At 45.3% G+C, this 18,891-nt stretch overlaps 1 protein-coding gene across 9 annotated transcripts in view; it reads left to right on the plus strand.

Moving 5' to 3' along the window:
• The window catches only part of Kif13a (kinesin family member 13A), a 179,182-nt gene that overhangs the window by 63,522 nt on the left and 96,769 nt on the right, over positions 1-18,891 (plus strand). For all 9 annotated transcript variants that reach the window (XM_085831124.1, XM_085831120.1, XM_085831121.1 and 6 more), the window contains exons 3-4: positions 1,622-1,634; positions 18,276-18,336. In XM_085831124.1, coding sequence (XP_085687250.1) covers positions 1,622-1,634; positions 18,276-18,336 — 74 coding nt within the window. The remainder of the gene's footprint in view (positions 1-1,621; positions 1,635-18,275; positions 18,337-18,891) is intronic.

Consider the following 18,891-nt stretch of genomic DNA (forward strand, 5'->3'; position numbering starts at 1 on the left):
GTGGAATCCCCACTGTCGTAGGCATAGGCGTCCAGGCTGATTTCCTTCTGGCTAATTCATGGGGTTCCAGGGCTACGCTGCCTCTGCTTCCACACGGGTGGAATGTCTTGGTTTTCTTTGCTTGCGTTCAGAAGTGTGGAACTGCCCACCTGTCTGAGTCCATGGGCTTTCTCCGCCTCTGAGCTCTGGATGTTTCAAGGGGCCCTCGAAGTTCCATGGAGATCGTTGAACCTGGTGCTGGAGACAATTCAGTGAATTTAAATTACATTAATTAAGCCCTCTCCCCTTCTTGAGACATAGTCTTGCTGTGTAGTCCTGGCCGCTCTGGAATTGACGTAGACCAGGCTAGTCTCAAGCTTGGGCCGGTCAGTCCCCCTGCCTCTTGACTGCCTCTCTGTACCTGGGCACAGGGAGGGTGTGCTCCACCACACCGCAGCAGAGTCTTCTGAGCCCCATGATTCTGACTGCTGTGAGTGCCCCATTTCTCGGGAGTTATTTCACGTTTATGAATAGTTATTATAAGAGTATCATCAAGAACAATTACATCAGGAAAGCCTAGGATCGCATACCCTAGAAATCAAAATCCAGGTCCCGAATTTCACATGGAAGGAAAATATTTGCAAAGTATGCCAACCTCATGTTTTCTTACGTTGGAACCTTCGCTTTTTGATGTTTCCTTTGAGTATAATTTCAATCGTTTCTGAATTGTTAACCCGCAAAAACAAATATTGCAGATCTGGGGCGGAGGCTCAGTGGTAGACTCTTTTCCTAACATAATCAATCCAACCTCTAGATTTGATTTTTTTCAGCACTGAAAAAAAATTAATATTTACCAAAAGTCTTATTGTGTGGTTGATTTTGGGAGGAGGGCAGAATTTGTTTTGAAAGTTCGTTTTCAGTGTTGAAATAGGTAAAACTTGCTATCTAGAACCATGTGTTAAAATCTGTACCTTCATGTATATTAGAGTATATTTGCCTAACAGTGGAAAATATGTATATATTTCAACACTAGCTTACGAAAGTTTATATCTAGGTTTGGGGATGTAACTTAGTTGGGTGGACAAGACTGGATATGTCCAGGGTGGTTTGGCCCTAATGTAGCTCAGGTGATAGGGTGCTTGGCTGTCACGCATGAAGCCCAAAGTTTGGTCCCCAGCATCACAAAGTCGGCTTTAGTGGTACCTGCCTATAATTGTAGCAATCAGGTGACAGAGACAAGAAGGTCAGAAGTTCAAGGTCATCCTACGTCATCCTCCCAGTTCAAAGCCAGCCTGAATTACATGAAACCCTGTCTCAAAGAAATAAGGTGGGAGCCAGGAAGGAGATTAACGTGTAAGGCTGGTTTAAAAGAACCCAGCTCTGTGCAGGATGGTTATAGTGCCTCCTTCACCACCGTTTCTTAAAACCATTTGAAACAGCCCCTATGCACGTCTGCATCGAGAGCTTGATCACCACAGGCAGCTAGCTTTATGTGACCTCCCAGATCCTATTGCAAAGTTGCTGAATTTGTTTTTTGTTTTTTTCTTTTCTTTTTCTCTTTCATTGTTTCCCTCTGATGTGGCCATTGTGTTGACAACCTTCTGTGTCCGCGCTATTGAATTTTTTTCTTTTCATCGTGAAGAAAACCTCCCAAGGTAAGTGCTGGCGTGGAACTGGGTATCAGCACTGACTTAGTACACAGTACGATCCCAGCTTGTCACGGGAACCTGTGGGTGACTCCTGGCCACCGAGGAACTAAGTCTTGCATTCTGATTTAAAATTTAAGCCTGAATCAACCCTGAGTTAAGTGTGTTGGCCCTGCTGGAAGATCAGCATGTTACTTACCCTCTGTTGGCAATGTTCCTACCCACTGTTACACTCTCAGAAGATGACTGAGCCTGTAGACCTGCATGCCAGGGAGTTCTGGCCTGTTGATCTCTAAAGGGAGGTTAGCAAGAAGAAACAGGTGCTGGCTCATGGCCTAAGAGTGGAATAGCTGCGGTGGTTGGCATAGCTGTTTTGGCTAGTTATGTCAACTTGACACAAGCTAGAGTCATTTGGGAAGAGGGACTGCCAGCTGAGAAAATGCCCCCATCAGACTGGTATGTAGGCAAGTCTGTAGGACATTTTCTTAATTCATAATTGATATGGAAGGCCCAGCCTATTGTAGGTGTTACCACCCTTGAGCTGGTGGTCCTGAGTTCTATAAGAAAGCAGGCTGAACAAGCCATGAGAGCAAGCCAAGAAGCAGCGTCCCTCCATGGCTTCTGTATCATCTCCTGCCTCCAGGTTCTTATACCTTTCCTTCCCTGGATCATAGACTTCAAATTGTGACCTGAAACAAACCCCTCCCTTCCCGTGTTGCTTTTGGTCATGGTGTTTTACAATGGCAATGACTAAGACAGTGGTCTTTCTAGAAAGCAGAAGAATAAACAGGTCCTCGGGAATAAAATTTGATAACTAGTTACAAACTTATCTTTCTGTCTTGCCAAGAAGAGTTAATACCTTTGGAAAGGTTTTCCACAAGTTCAGATAGACCACCCATACTGATTCTGTGTGCTGGGTCAGAGCTCTTTGCTAATTACAATGACTGCTAATTAGAGCTGTCCCCGCTGCCTTGGGCAACTTTTGATGACATTTTTACTGATGGAAACCCCAGAGGCTCAAGAATAAATGGCATAGTCCTGAGAAGGTATTTGAGTGACTAGTCCTGAATAAATGAAAGTGCATTTATTATCAGGGAGCACTTTGCTACGTATTAGAGAGATGTTTAGTACCACAAGTCACTAGGAAACTGACCAACCCTGGGTAATAACAATGATCAGAGCCATGCTATCTAAGGTAGAATTAGGGCAAACTCGTTCTCCATGTAGTCAGAATGTAGGACATATGACAACATGGGAGAAGAGACAGGCTTACTTCCCCTGGGGCTATGAAGATACCTCTAACATAGCTCTTGGATTGTGGAAAACTGATAAAATGTTATTTCATGCCATATATTTATTGAAGGCATCATTCATATTATCTTTGGCACTAAGAGTTTGAACTCCAGCAAGGAAGGCATGCGTTGAATAAATAATAGGAGGTGTCTCAAGAAAGAGGAAGTGGCTAATGTTTCAAAGCGAGCTGAGCTGGGCATTATGGTCAGATCTGGAGGATCCTGACAGTTGTCCCTGAGTAATGGCCGGGATGATGATAATCCATAGAATCTACAGTCTTGAAGGTTCCCTGCTGTAGGAGGAGATATATGTTTCTTTAGCTATCTGTGTCTTTCTTTGCTCCCAGAAGTTTCAAAGTAGATCGTCATTCAGGTAATAAGATAACCGTGTTTCCCACAAAGAAAGCCAGTGTGTTCCCGGGACCATTCCTCCTGTGGCCAGTCAGAGAAGGAGAAGTATTAACGTTGACAAGGCACAAGAAAATTGTAACAGCCGTTACTACTTTTTACACAGAATACCCTAGTACGCCGGAGTGTGCTAGAGATCATTCCTAAGAATGGCTATGAAATTCTCCAAAGTAGTGTTACATCATCTTATTACAAATATACCGGTAAAATACTCCATAGCCGATAATCCACCTGTATAATGTACATTTGGGAAGCCTAAAGATCGGCCTGAAACCAAGAAAGTGGTAAGGCAAAGTAAAATATATTAAAGACACAGAAGTAGGCTTGTAGGGACTGTATGTATTGAAGACAAGTGGGGAAAACCAAAGGTACTGTTAATGCTTTGTAAGATGATGAGATTTGGGCGTCAGTGATCAGAGGCCTCAGGGCAGATGGTGATTCACCTTAACAAATTACTAAGCAGGAACAACTTTATATGAGGCAGCCTTCGTCTCGGTGTTGTGATAGTGGTAAGCTGGGTGTGTGTGATATGAAATCAGTTATGCTGGGACCATTGGAACAAAATATGTGACATTCATAGGATGGGAAGATCCTGTTCGGACCTTGCAGTCAGAAATGACATACTAGGGGACCAGGGTCACCTCCTCTGTCAAGTTCAACTGAAAAAACTTAAAGCCTGTGCTTGGGATACAAATCTGAGTTCAAACCCCAACATCTACTCATGTGGTGAAAAGAGAAACTGGACTGGAGTCCCAAACTCTGACTTCCACAGGCACACCCTGTGGTTCATGTCCCCACCCAGATGGATAGATGGATGGATGGATAGATGGATGGATGGATAGATGATAGATATATAGGTAGATAGAGAGATACATATATATATACATATATGCATGCATACATACATACATGCATACATGTGATTACAGGTTTTTAAGCCTGTGCTGGAAGGAGCTGGAGATACATCAGGGCTAGTAAGGGATAGATTACTAGACCAAGGCCCAAAGGCCCCCAGAAATGTGGAGAGACAAATCTAATGTTTTATGTGTAACACTCAGGTACAAACAGCTTTGAGGCAGAACAATGTTATAGGCAGCTTAGTGGGGCAGGCCGAGGTATGGGGCTCATTCATGTCCTGCAAGAGCCGAAGTCCTTGCTAAACTCCCGGTACTAGAGTCAGGACGTGGGTTGAGACCAGGCCTTGGGTGGCACGTAAAGGTAAAACAGGAGAGTCCGCTGTCAGGTGGATCCTGTCAGGTCTAGAGTCACAGTGTCACAGTGTGGTGGCACTTTCCTGAAATACCAACTCTCAGGGGCTGGAGCAGGCCAACCTGGGCTACATAGTGAGAAAACATAGCCTATACTGCCAGCACTCAGGAGGCAGGAGCAGGAGAATCGCCATAAATTCAGAGTTACCCAGGTCTGCATAGCCAGTCCAGACCAGCTGGAGCTACTTGGTGAGACCCTGACCCTGTCTTAGAAACAAAGGAATTAACAAAAACCAGTAACTAAAACAAACACACACACTTCCCAATCCAGGAAGTCGCAAGGACTGAAGTCATAATAAAGCAATTCCAGGATTCAGGTACCTGAAATGCTACAGGAAGAAACAGATGTAATTCTATGTCTTTAAGGATTCCACAGGCATCTTTAAAAACATCATCTTAACACTGAGGGTGTGTCTCAGTGGCACTAATCTAGTGTGCACAAGTTCCCAGGTTCAATCCCTGGCAGTACAAAACAGCAAAAAACACCAAGTGAAACACATATTCAGAGATAAATTCTTACTTACTTACACAAGTAAGAATAGAGACCCACAAAGGCTTCTGATACCAAAGTGTTAGGTCCAGACTTTAAACGCACTTGTTATGTGTAAGGAGATTGAAAAAAACAGAAAAGTCAGATTACACAATGGTAGCAAGAAATGGATATTGCATAATTCAAGAAACCAACAACCCATTACAAATTCTCAGTCTGAAAAGTCCAAAGCCTACATTGTAAGGTTAGTGTTAAGATTCTGTAGCAGATGAGATCAGGCGGTGAACACTGGATGGTAGATGATATTAAAGGGTTGGAGACAACTGAAGACCCACTTTTTAAAAAGTAAACTCAGACCTTCCATTCTTCAGAAAAATCAGTGTAAACTGCAACTCTGGGACACTGTCAGAAGGTAACGGGGCGAGGTGGCCATGGCTCTCTGACAACCTTTCACAGGTGACACTGAAAGCAAAACATAAGAGAAAACTACGCAGTGCTCTTGTAGGATGTACTCCTCTGCCAGGGACTGCGTTAAGTGTAAAGACAAGTGGTATGCTGGGACAAACATTTAGAAAATAATCCAATAAAGGATTTGTATCCAAATTATACCAAGATCCCTCAAATCCAGAGAAAGAAAGAAAGAGAGAGAGAGAGGGGGGGGAGGGAGGGAGGGAGGGAGGAAGACAGACAGACCAATCTCAACTTAAAACTGGACAAAAATATCTGAATAGACATTTCTCCAAATTTCAGCACAGCTGTCTGAAAGCAAATAAGTAAGCTAATAAAGGCAACATCATGTCATTAGAAAATCCACATTAGGGTCTGGAGAGATGGCTCAGGGGTTAAGAGCACCAGCTGTTCTTCCAGAGGACCTGAGTTCAATTCCCAGCAACTACATGGTGGCTCACAGCCATCTGTAATGGAATCTGATGCCCTCTTCTGGTATGTCTGAAGACAGCTACAGTGTACTCATGTGAAATAAATAAATACATAAATAAGCATCTCAATATCAGCATCTTTAAAAAAAACCTAGAGAGAGAGAGAGAGAGAACTCACATTAAAGCAATGAGATATCACCACACAATATAGGATGCCTAAAGTCTCCAAATCTCACAAAATTGAACCGAAGGCTGGGCAGCAACAGGAACTCTGCCATCCTCACTGGCCAAATGAGGCAGATGGTGCAGGCACTCTGGAAGACAGCCCTCAGCCTCTGAAGAACCTAATTATCTTTTTACCATGTGACCCCAGGGATGGAGCCTCTAGGTATTTCCCCAAGCCAACTGAAAGTTTGTATCTACTGTGCACAAATGTCTGTGACAATATGAAAGCCATGATGACTCCCAGCAGGAGACTGGATAAAGAATCCTGGTATACTCTCTTGATACAGTATCATTCAAGGACAGAGGAGAAATGAGCTACCCACCCCCACAGACGGCACAGGGGAACCTTCCCTGCATGTTAATAAGTAGAAAAAGCCAACCTGAGAAGGTTAGACGCTGTGCTCTAAGATCCCATTATTAATCGATGGTATTCTGGAGTAGGCGAAAATACATGCCAGTAAAAAAGTGTCTACCGCTCTACGACCTCTACAAGCAAGGAAAGACAGACAGGTCAGCTGGAGCAGGGCGTGCCTCCTTTTTGATGGACAGAGCCACAGGCAGAGAATGAGCCCCCCAACATAAATTAGTATGTAGCTTATCTTTTGGATTTGTCTGTCTGGTAAGTTCTGAATGGAGAAGTGTTTATCTCAGATACTGTCCACCTGCCTGCCTTTTAATAATCTGCCCTGCTGAACACTCTGGGGTGTTTGTGGGAGCAAGGTCTGTTTCACTCAAGAACGATAGCCCTTTAGACAAACATGGAGAGACACTGGTTTATACACCTGTAGGTTAAGAAGAAAGCCTTTGTTTTACAATCATCAGGGTACGAGAGGTGTGTCTGTCTGTCAGAGTGCAAAGGTTGTATTGCGCTTGCTTCTTGGCGGAGCCATCCTTTGATAAGCTTGATTTGGGCGGGTACTGGTATACAAGGAAAAGGAAGGTTCTTCTATCCACTCTGCTTTGTTGGGTAAGATAAGAAGAAGGAGGCATTTGGGAAGAAATAAAAATACCGGCTAATCATTTTGTTTAGGGCATCTTTGTTTTTAGTCAGTTTGTTCATTGTAAATGTATGAGCAAACAATACCTTATAGCGTTATGTATAATTCATTTTAATATTTCAATCTTGTGAATTAAATTCATTTTCAGTTTTTTCAAAACATTGTGAAGAGGCTCCAACGCAGGGCTTCACACATGCCAGGCACTCGCTTTAGCAGCGAACTGGGCCCCTGCCCAAATAGTTCTCTCTCAAAGGCCACGTCGTTTAAAGGCGCTCACTGATGACCCAGCTTCAGTGGTATGTGTATGTAATACCAGTGCTTGGGAGTTCACGGCAGGAGATCAAGAGTTTGAAGTTAGCCTGGGCTACGTAGTAAGATCCTGTCTCCGAAAACAAAACCACCAAAAGCTGGTTTTATAAACATCTCTCAGGAAGGAAGGAGGGAACCTGCACAGCGCTGCTACCTGAGATTTGGGTTGGTTCCGCTGTCTGGTCTTTGGTTCTATGATGATCTCCTGCTGCTTCTTCTGTTCTGCTGAGACTAAAGTACTGGGCCAGGCTTTTGAGCATGCACTCTGTGGCTCCCAGGGCTTGAGCTGTGTAGTAAGTATAAAACACACAGCTGATTTCTAAGGTTTCATACAAGGGTGAGCGGAAAAAGTGTAGCACAAATAGTTTGTGCTATACTAAAAAAAAAAATGTATATACTAGGTTAACTAAAATACTTTACTGATGCTCCACTATGTTCATAGCAGCCTTATTTATAATAGCCAGAAGCTGGAAAGAACCCAGATGCCCCTCAACAAAGGAATGGATACAAAAAATATGGTACATTTACACAATGGAGTACTACTCAGCTATTAAAAAGAATGAATTTAGGAAATTCCTAGGCAAATGGTTGGACCTGGAGGGCATTATCCTGAGTGAGGTAACCCAATCACAAAAGAACACAAATGATATGTACTCACTGATAAGTGGATATTAGCCCAGAAACTTAGAATACCCAAGATATAAGTTATAATTTGCAAAACACATGAAACTCAAGAAGAACGAAGACCAAAGTGTGGACTCTTTGCCCCTTCTTAGAATTGGGAACAAAACACCCATGGAAGGAGTTACAGAGACAAAGTTTGGAGCTGAGACAAAAGGATGGACCATCTAGAGACTGCCATATCCAGGGATCCATCCCATAATCAGCCTCCAAACGCTGACACTATTGCATACACTAGCAAGATTTTGCTGAAAGGACCCTGATCTAGCTGTCTCTTGTGAGACTATGCCGGGGCCTAGCAAACACATAAATGGATGCTCACAGTCAGCTATTAGATGGATCACAGGGCCCCCAATGAAGGAGCTAGAGAAAATACCTAAGGAGCTAAAGGGAACTGCAACCCTATAGGTGGAACAACATTATGAACTAACCAGAACCCTTGACTAACCAGCTCTTGACTCTAGCTGCATATGTATCAAAAGATGGCCTAGTCGGCCATCACTGGAAAGAGAGGCCCATTGGACACACAAACTTTATATGCCCCAGTACAGGGGAACGCCAGGGCCAAAAAGTGGGAGTGGGGGGGGGAGGGTATGGGAGACTTTTGGGATAACATTGGAAATGTAAATGAGGAAAATACCTAATTTTAAAAAAGGGAAAAAAATAAAATAGTTTACTGAAGCAAATTTGTCTTTATTTGGCTTTTGAGTATGTCATGGAAGCATTAAATTACATACGAGGCTCCCATCGCTGCGCTGATGAAATGACATTACATCTCAGCCACAAGCATCAGCTCTTAGCTTTGGCTGCTCTCCTTTCTTCCTTGTGTCTGGGGCTTGGGCTTCTGCTGTCCTGTCTCAATGGCAGCCTACCCTTCCCCATTTACCTCTGTTTTCCTGGCGTGGTCAGAGCCTCAGTCTCTGGTCCAGGGAACTCAGTGTGGCATGGATGACCAGACCTGCAGGATGTTTTAAGTGACAATGGGCTATCCTGCATACCGTCTGCCTCCACTTCAGTCTTCGTGACCTCACAGAAGGACCCTCTGGATGACATGCATGCACATGTAAAGTCTCCAGAGACAGAACATTGGGGTAGGAATCGTGATGTATATAGGGGCAGAAGTAAGGAAGCAATTGGTGTGTTAGGAAGTAGTGAGGGCTGAGAGGGTAGCTCAGTGGGAGCCCCTGTCTGGTGTGCATGAGTCTCCGGGTTCCATCCCCAGTGCTGGGGGTGGAGGATGGGGTGAAACGAAACGCTGAGTGTTAAAAACCAAGAGAAATGGTAGCTTACAGAGAACCTACAGTCGGATCTCAGTCTGATAGGTCAGAAAGATCATTAGTGATTTTCATGTATTCGGGTCATATAAGCTGTAGTGCGCATGCAAGAGATTGACCCAGCTGCAGATGCAAGCAACAGCAGTGAATGGAGAACACAGGGCAGGCAGTAGGGCTGGCCTGCTCCATTAGGTGCTCAGTGCCTCGAGACAACAGCAGTATGTTCCTCTAAAGTTAGCGCCAGCCCAGGTCGTCTGTGGCTTTAGTGTGGGCTCCAGTCTGAAGGATCCGCTGCCCTCTGGGACTTGCTAGTGCAGTGGCAGTGTGGGCTCCAGTCTGAAGGATCCGCTGCCCTCTGGGACTTGCTAGTGCAGTGGCAGTGTGGGCTCCAGTCTGAAGGATCTGCTGCCCTCTGGGACTTGCTAGTGCAGTGGCAGTGTGGGCTCCAGTCTGAAGGATCCGCTGCCCTCTGGGACTTGCTAGTGCAGTGGCAGTGTGGGCTCCAGTCTGAAGGATCCGCTGCCCTCTGGGACTTGCTAGTGCAGTGGCTCACAATCCCACTGCTCTCAGGACTGGCTGCAGTCACGCTGTGCTCGGATAACACACGTAGGCAAAGCCAAAGCCCGTGATGTGGCCAACCTGCTGTCACTAGAATGAGAAATTACATCTCCTTCTGCAGGTCCAACAGGTCACAAGGCCATAATGGGAACACGTAACCCTCTCAAAGAGGGCAGGGAGTCGTTTGGAACAGCAGCACAATTCTGTCACACTCTGTCATTCTAACACATTTTTAGATTTTTATTTATTTATTTAATGTAGATGAGTACACTGTTGCTGTCTTCAGACACACCAGAAGAGGCCATCAGATCCCATTACAGATGGTTGTGAGCCACCATGTGGTTGCTGAGAATTGAACTCAGGACCTCTGCAAGAGCAGTAGTCAGTGCTCTTAACCACTGAGCCATCTCTCCAGACCCTCTAACACATTTTAAAATTTTTCCAGAAGACTTTCAGAAACACAACACTGTGTATTTTTGTCTTGACTTTCCTTCCTTCCTTCCTTCCTTCCTTCCTTCCTTCCTTCCTTCCTTCCCTTCTCCTCCTCTTCTTCTTCTTCTTCTTCTTCTTCTTCTTCTTCTTCTTCTTCTTCTTCTTCTTCTTCTTCTTCCTCTCTCTCTCTTTCTCTCTCTCTCTCTTTCTCTCTTTCTTTCTTTCTTTCTTTCTTTCTTTCTTTCTTTCTTTCTTTCTTTCTAAGATTTATTTATTTATTTTATGTATGTGAGTACATTGTAGCTGTACAGATGGTTGTGAGCCTTCATGTGGTTGTTGGGAATTAAATTTTTAGGACCTCTGCTCGCTCTGGTCAACTTCACTCACTCAGTCCCTGACTGCTCCAGCCCAAAGGTTTATTTATTATTGTACATAAGTACACTGTAGCTGACTTCAGACACACCAGAAAGTGCATCAGATCTCATTACAGATGGTTGTGAGCCACCACGTGATTGCTGGGATTTGAACTCAGAACCTTCGGAAGAGCAGTCAGTGAGTGCTCTTACCAGCCAGCCCCTGACTTTTCTTTAGACTGTTTACCTCTCGCCCGATTTGCACCTGGCTGCATTCAGAGTCAGTTATTCTCACTGTGTTCTGTGCCCAAGGATGCTCAGAGATGCAGATGGTGGGATACCGGGTTGCACACTTCTCAGCCCCCAAATCGAAAATCATTATCTCCCCTGACTCTCAGCATGGTCCCGCTTGCTATCCAGAACAGTAAAAGCTCTTTGGACCAGGGGAAGCAGCTGGAGTCCTGCCTCAGGCATCTCCAGCAGAGTGATAGATGGATCCCTCCACCCTGTCCTGTGTCTGCAGCCACTGGGCTGCCTTGGGTCCTTAGTGTCTGAGACCTGGTTCCTGGAAGCCAGCTAGCTTCCTCTTCCCTCTGGTAGTATACACTGGGCTTTCTCCTACAGGGTGTGGGAAGCACAGAAGGCGAGCTCTCTGGAACCAGGTCTAAATACCTCCTGCCGTGATTGGTGTCAGGGTGAGTTTTAGTCTTCCTTGTGTGGTTGGCAGAGGCAGCCATTTGTCAAGTCGGCGGACAGGCTGCAAACTGCGAGCTCAGAGCTGCTCACAGCTTCCACCAGTGTTTCTGAGAGGAACAGCCCGTGTTTAGAAATACCCATGTTGCCTTTCTGAACGCACTGTGGGAGAAGTTGAATCTTTAATTCTTAATTCATGAGAGAACCAATATAGACTATCTTTAGACAGGATGTGGTACCTCTACCCAACCCTCAGCATCTGGTGAAGCAGATACTGGGAGAGACTGATAAAGATGCAAACACGAACTGAACGGAGCATTCGAAAGAGTCAGGATGGAGCTCCTGCTTCACTGAGTATGCACCACTGGTTTACACAGACCCAGGGTCAAGTGGAAGCCCTGTATTACTGTTAATGTTGTGGCATGGGGTTCCTATTAAAAAGGAAGGTTTCAAATTTCCTTTTTAATTGATGACAATATGGATGAGTTCCTGAGAGAGACACCCTTCCCTCTTCCCTCTTAGAATGCTGAGTCCCCATCTAAGGTACTTGCCAGAAGTGTAGTTCCCTCCTGTGGAAGACCTGATGGGGTCTCTGAGCTTGGGGCAATGGTTTATTTCTTGTGGGTCTGTGTGCTGCAGATGCTGTTAGCTGCTGTGAATCTTCAGCCAGGCAGGGTTGACTGTGAAGCCCAAGACATCATGTGGTGTGTAGTTACAAGTGTGTATGAAAGAAATGATTAATTACACTGTGACAAGACAGCGTTGACTTGACAGACTTTTAAACAGGAAGAGAGGTCTGTCAGCAGAGCTGACTAGTAAGGCTGGTGGCTCTGGTGTCCCTCTCCCTGACCTGTGGCAGCTGTGGCCAGGCACAGGATGAAGTTTGTGTTGGTCCAGTGAATTCTACAAACAGCAGCAGTGAGAACAGACCTGGACTCAAACAGGGTCCTGTGCAGTTGCAGTCTGGGATTTAAGTGGGGTTTAACTTAAAATAATTAATAATACAACTAACATATATTGTTACACATAGTGATGGGTAACTTTTATAATAATTCTGATGGTAGGAGAGAGGAAAGTGAGAAAAGTATTGAAAATGTCCACATGGAATGGAATATAGAACATTCCTTGTCCTTTGGTGTGACAGTTTTTATAACACCACCATTGTGAAATGGGGGCAGACCAGAAACATCTTTCTTATAGTCAAAAAGGTATAAAGTTAAAAAAAGAAAGAAAATAAAAATAGATGCCCAGCAAGCCTGTGTTCCAGCAACTGGAGCCATTGAGGTTGGCAGAGTGGTGTTGGGCACAGATTCCAGACAGTGCAGGATGGACTGTGAATGGCCGCTGGGTCTCCAGATGTGAACACAGGGTTCATAGTTCAAAGAGGCCATGAAGCTAGGATAGAGGGAAGAAACTGTTCTCTCACACAGAGCAGAGGGGCATCACGTGGAGCGGACTTCTTAAGCATTCTAGATTGAGGAGCTAGGAAGTCACGTGGTTTGCACTAGTGTTTTCTGAACAGAGCAGCACATGAACTTAAAAAAAAAAAAGACTTTATATTTTTGTGTGTGTATTTAACTTAGTGAATCTGAGCCCTTACCTACCCTAGTAAGAAAGGAAGAAATGAATGGGCACAGTTCCTAGACCAGGGAGGCTCCCAGTGAGATGGAGGCGTGAAGCAAAGAAGGGAGAAATGTAGAATTCGTAAACACAAGAATTCTGCCTATGGGGAAACACGAATCTTGTCTTTCCTCCAGTAGAAGTGAAGAGGGTCTTCACCACTGTCTGTAATGGGGAGGTATTTACCCGAGACGACCCTTGCTGTTGTTTCAAGTGTCCATTGTATGTGAGTTCACAGATTCACAAGACGCTTCAGTTCAGGGAGAATTCACCGTCTTAGTCAGAGCTACTGTTCGCTGTGACGAAACACCAGAACCAAAAGCAACTTGGAGTGGAAAGGATTTATTTGGCTTATGCTTCCACATCATAGTCCACCACTGAAGGAAGTTAGGGCAGGAACTCACACAGGGCAGGAACCTGAGGCAGGAGCTGATGCAGAGGCCATGGAAGGGTGCCTCTTACTGGCTTGCTCCTCGTGGCTTGTTTTTCTGGTATTTTTTCAGAACCCAGGACACCAGCTCAGGGCTAGAACCATCCTCAGTGGGCTGGGCTCTCCTCCAGCAATCACTAATTAGGAAAATACCCTCCAGGCTTGCCTCAGGCCTGATCATGTGGAGACATTTTCTTAATTGAGGTTCCTTTCCTCTCTAGCTGTGTCAAGTTGACATAAAACTAGCCAGCCCATTCACCAAGAAGCTGTTACAAACTAAAAAATGTTCTGATGAATTATCAAGCATGAGAGCAAAGCCCTTGACCTCTTTTTTTTTTAATTTATTTATTATTATACATAAGTACACTGTAGCTGACTTCAGACGCACCAGAAGAGGGCGTCAGATCTCATTACAGGTGATTGTGAGCCACCATGTGGTTGCTGGGATTTGAACTCAGCACCTCTGGAAAAGCAGTCAGTGCTGTTAACCACTGAGCCATCTCTGCAGCCCCCATGCCCTTGATCTCTTAATAAATAATAATAATATACCAGAACAAAGGGAGCCTTGCGCAGAGCTGTGTGTCTACGTGTGCACAGACGCACTTAGGCAGGCACGGAGTTCAGAGTAATTAGCAGTGTCCTTAAGCGGCTGAAGCTGCTTGGTGCCAAGCCTGATGTTATGGGTGATCCCTGGGACCCAGGCCTTTACCCAAAGGAAAACACTGCCCTGTGAGCTGTTCTCCAGTCTCCACATGTGTGTTGTATCCTACCCGAGACTGCACACATATCATACACACACACCGCCTCCACTACCACCACCACCTTCACCACCACCACCATCATCTATTAAATTTTCAAAAGAAGTATCCCCAGTAAAGGTTTCATAAAGGGGGGACATTTAAGATAACATTGAAAATGTTAAATTGAAACAAGCTTAGATAGACCCAGGTTGCAGAAATGGACGTTGGTTTTCCAAGTTTTTCCCCCGTCTACAATTAAATTATGGTGCCATAATAAGACTTAGACACCCTTTCCTCCTGGGAAAGGGATGAAAAGGCATATGAAAATTACTTCTAAAACAATATATGTATTTTTTAAAAGGAATAATTATTTCCTCTTTTGTCCTTTTCTGGGAGGGGTGGCTGGAGTCTCATAGCCCAAAGGTGACGATGGGCTGATCCACTTGCCTCACTCTCAGAGTTCTGGGGTTTCGGGAGTGCACCACTGCACCCAAATGTTTGGTATTTTTGACTAGATATATGCAACTACAGGACAGAAAACGTAACTGACAAGTATTAGGGTCTCAAACAGAGAGTGACAGGTAGGATTGGATGGTAAGATGGATTCCTAAAGTAAGTTCCTCGTGGTTGGAGACCTTAGTGAAAGCACAAAACTAGGCGGGATCAAAGCAGGCCCCAGAGGGGCTGGAGAGATGGCTCGGCGCCTAAGAGCACTTGCTGCTCTTGCAGAGGACCCAGGTTCTGAGTTCAGTTTCCAGCACCCACAGCAGGTGCTGCATGTAATTCCAGAGGGGAATCCGATGCCCCCTTCTGGCCTCTGTGGGTACTACATGCACATGGAAACCGGTCATGCACCTAAAATAAAAGTATATATATATACATATATTTTTTTTTAAAGAGGAAAGAAATGAAGAAAGCCACAGAACCCATATGGTTGAGGTACCTTCTCATTGGCCTTTGTTACTCTGTTAAGCTGGGGTCTTAGTCTCTGTGTAGCTCAGGCTAGCCTCGAGCTCTTGACCCCCTACCTCGGCCTTCTAAGTGCTGTAATTAGAGCTGTGTACCACCATATCTGGAAAATGGGCAAATGGCTGCAGAGCACATTTCTCAGAACTCTGTGCCTTTTCCTTCTCCTTGGAATGCACAGGATGCTTCTTTCAGAGTTCTTTCTTTCTTTCTTTTTTTTCTTTTTTTAAACCACAATTGAATTTTGCTGCAATGCCACCAGAGATCACACTTCTCAATAAGCGGGACATTTGTGCAGCGTGCTGCTCACAAATCCTGGAACCGCCTCAATCCAGGATATATGTCAGTCGATGAGTTCATCTTATTAAAACCAGCCTTAGCCGCTTCGCCGCGTGCGCAGCGGTTCACAGAAATGCAGAGCTCATGGTTTTTTTTTTTAAGGGCCCAGTGGAGTTGAAACAGATGGATAAGCTGCTAGGAGTTTGGTGCTAGCGTGAGTCTCACACGTGGTGGGCTAAGGAAAAAAAAATGGGATTTTGCTGAAGACAATGGGTTTGTAATTTTATAAATAACTTGAGAATGTCTGTACATTTGGCTCTTTTTCTGGTTAAAAAGGTGTGAATTTCTAGTGTTAGTTGGCATTGGTGAAATAGGCAGCTTAGGCTCCATCCTCTCTCTCTCCCCTCCCTCCCTCCCTCCCTCCCTCCCTCTTTTCTTTCTATGTGTGTGTTTGCTGTTGAGGGTATCATTTAGAGGCATCCCATGCTGACCCAGAACTTACTATGTCACTCACACAGGCATAAGACTTGTGGCAATCCTCCTGCCTCGGCCTCCCAAAGGCTGAGATCCCAGGTTTGAGCTCCTGTCACACCCAGCCTCCATCTGTATGCATTTGCTCGGTTGTATGCAGGCTTTCGGTGTCTCCCATCACCGACTTTGGAGTGAGGATACAATCGGCTTCACAACGAGCTGTGTAGTAGCCATTGGGGACTCCAACGGAAGGAGTTAGTCCTAGAACAATACAGGTCTCCAGTATGATGTATGGCGTCTTATATAGAGTGAGATGAGTCAGACTCCAGACTTCTTCCTGATAAATGTTTACAAAAATAAAAGCCCACACTCCATATCTGGCTTGCTGGGATCACTATCCGAAGTGCCTAGGACCAGCGTTTGTGAAATCCAGGAGATCCCCCAGCTCGAGGAGGAGAGGTCAGTGCTTGCTAGGCAAAGAATTCCAGTATCTTATAATTCCTTCAGAGCCCCTTTATGCTTTGCTAGCATTTTAATATTTGTCTAGAATTTAATGGGGAGATATGGAGAATGAAATTTTATGGGATTTTTTTTCCTATTAGAAACAACTTCAAATTCTCAACTGGTGGAAATTATTGCAGGATGAGCAGGGATTGCTACTAGCGCACGCGTGCTCCAGCTTGGGTTGGGTCTCATCCCATTTCAAGTAGCGGCCCTGTGTATAGAGACCAGTAGATTGGCGACTCCACATGCAAGACAGCAAACTGTTAAGAAATGGCCCAAGATGGGCAGGAATGCCACTCTCTCTAGGAACTAATAAAGAGACCTGTCGTGATCCCGAAGACACTAGTAGAGATATTTAAAAACTGGGAAAGGGTTTGTATTGGCCATTTGCAGTAAGGTTGGAGGTTGACTTAGGCGGAAGACAGAGACAGGATGAAAGAGAAGGTTACCTGGTTTGATGGAGGGGCAGGGGATTGCAGAATCTCCATTCTGGAACTGTTTTAAAAGAACACAGGTCTCTTAAGGGTGGTGGTGAGGTTCAGTCCTACCCAGATGCAAGAAGATCATCTGGACTATGCCTGTGTGGACTTTTGAGTCATTGAAAGAACCCTCACGGGCAGTAAATGCTCGTTGCTTTGCTGGCAGAAACTATTGTCCGGTAGCTGTTCGTTACAAGGTTGCCTTTGGTGGGTGTGTCTGTATCAAGTCTGAATCTGGAGCCAATGGTGTAAGTGATGCCTATTGCATCTGCCCGGATCTGTGTGCTGGGATGAAACTATTGTATGTATGAGTTAGTCTTTCGTTTTTGTTTCGTGTGTGTGTGTGTGTGTGTGTGTGTGTGTGTGTGGTGTGTGTGAGTGTGTGTGTGTGTGTGTGTATGATTGAGAGAGGGAGGTGGGAAGGAGAGAGAAAGAGGAGGAGAGGGAGGAGGGGATGAAGAGGATGAAGATAGTGGTGTGAGTTGTGGCATATCACCCTCCCTCGTTCCTTGAGATGGGGTCTTTCACTGAACCTAGAGCTAGGCTGGGAGCCCCCCAAACCCTCCCTACTTTGTGCCCCTTCTTCATTGATGGACTTACATATACACACGCTCACTTGGAGCTTTTCACGTGGGTTCTGGACATTTGAACTCAGGTCCTCATGACCATGCAGCAAGCCCTCTGTCCTCCTGAGCTGTCTCGCCAGCCCATGTAAGACTTGTATAAAAAGTATAACCTGCTTCCTTGCAAAAGTTTCAATGCCATGAATCATTCGATAAATAATTCCAAAGCCATGAATATAAATATTGCAGGTTTCAAAGATGAATTAAATATGGTTCCTGCCTTCGGGGAACTTAGGATACAAGTGGAAATAAGGCATTCATAGATCATCCAGCTCTGTCCAACCTGCAGCCCGCAGGCTTATGCCGACCAGGGTAGCTAGGAATTCAACCCAACAGATTTGTTGAAGTCACTGTATCAAAAGGATGGGCATTCCTATGTCATGATGAGTAGACCACAGAAAAGAGTAGAACGGAAGCAGAGAGAACAATTAAATGCTGTGATGAGATTAACAGAGAACGGGGAGAGTCCTTGGGTTGTATTCAACCACATTGGCCCAGGCCTTCAATAAGAAGCATCTTGAAGGGTGGACATGAAGAGAACCTCCCCTCATCCTCCCTGAGCAGGACCCCCGCCCCCCCATGTGTCCTGCGCCCCCCGCCCCCGCCCCCGCCCCTGCCCCCGCCCTTTTCACCTCTCTGGAGCGCATTCTTAAGCTTTATATTTTGTTCTTCCATTCAGGTGTTTGCCTTTGATTATTGCTTTTGGTCCATGGATGAATCGAACACAACAAAATATGCTGGTAAGTTGGCTGTTCCCCCTGGGCTTCTGGCCTTTCCCGCCGCTGTGTCTGTTTTCTCTAATTATCCCGGAGTTTCCCTGTAGTGTGTCTCACACCCACTCTCTAGTGGGTGGGTTTGCAAAGTCGGTGATCTGGCTCCGCCCTTTCCTTGCTAAGCAGCCCTAGACTGGGTTTAACAACCGCAACAGAGGGTTGCGGGTAAGGATGCATGCACACCTGGGGTTCTGGCACTAAGGGGGCTGAGGCAAGAGGATGGCCTTGAGTTCAAGGCCACTTTGAGGCTGAGCTACATAAGCAGTGTTTGTTTGGCCAGGCAGTGCTAAGTAGCAAGACTCTGACTGCCCACCTCCCCACCCCTGCCCCATACCACCAAATACCCCATAGCACCAAAATTCCAAACCCCATTAGGTCTTTAGTTGTGTGCTTCTTAAGGATGTCACTGGCCTCAGGGATGCTCTCAGGTCAAGCCTAAACTTGACAAGGTTTAAGTACTATAGAGCTCTGAGTTACAAAAGCATGGCCTGGCTACTGTGCTAAGAGAGATATAGCGATGGC

Source organism: Mus caroli, unplaced genomic scaffold, assembly GCF_978045245.1.
Source record: "Mus caroli unplaced genomic scaffold, Mus_caroli_1 scaffold_15, whole genome shotgun sequence".
In the NCBI taxonomy this organism is placed as follows: Eukaryota; Metazoa; Chordata; class Mammalia; order Rodentia; family Muridae; genus Mus; species Mus caroli.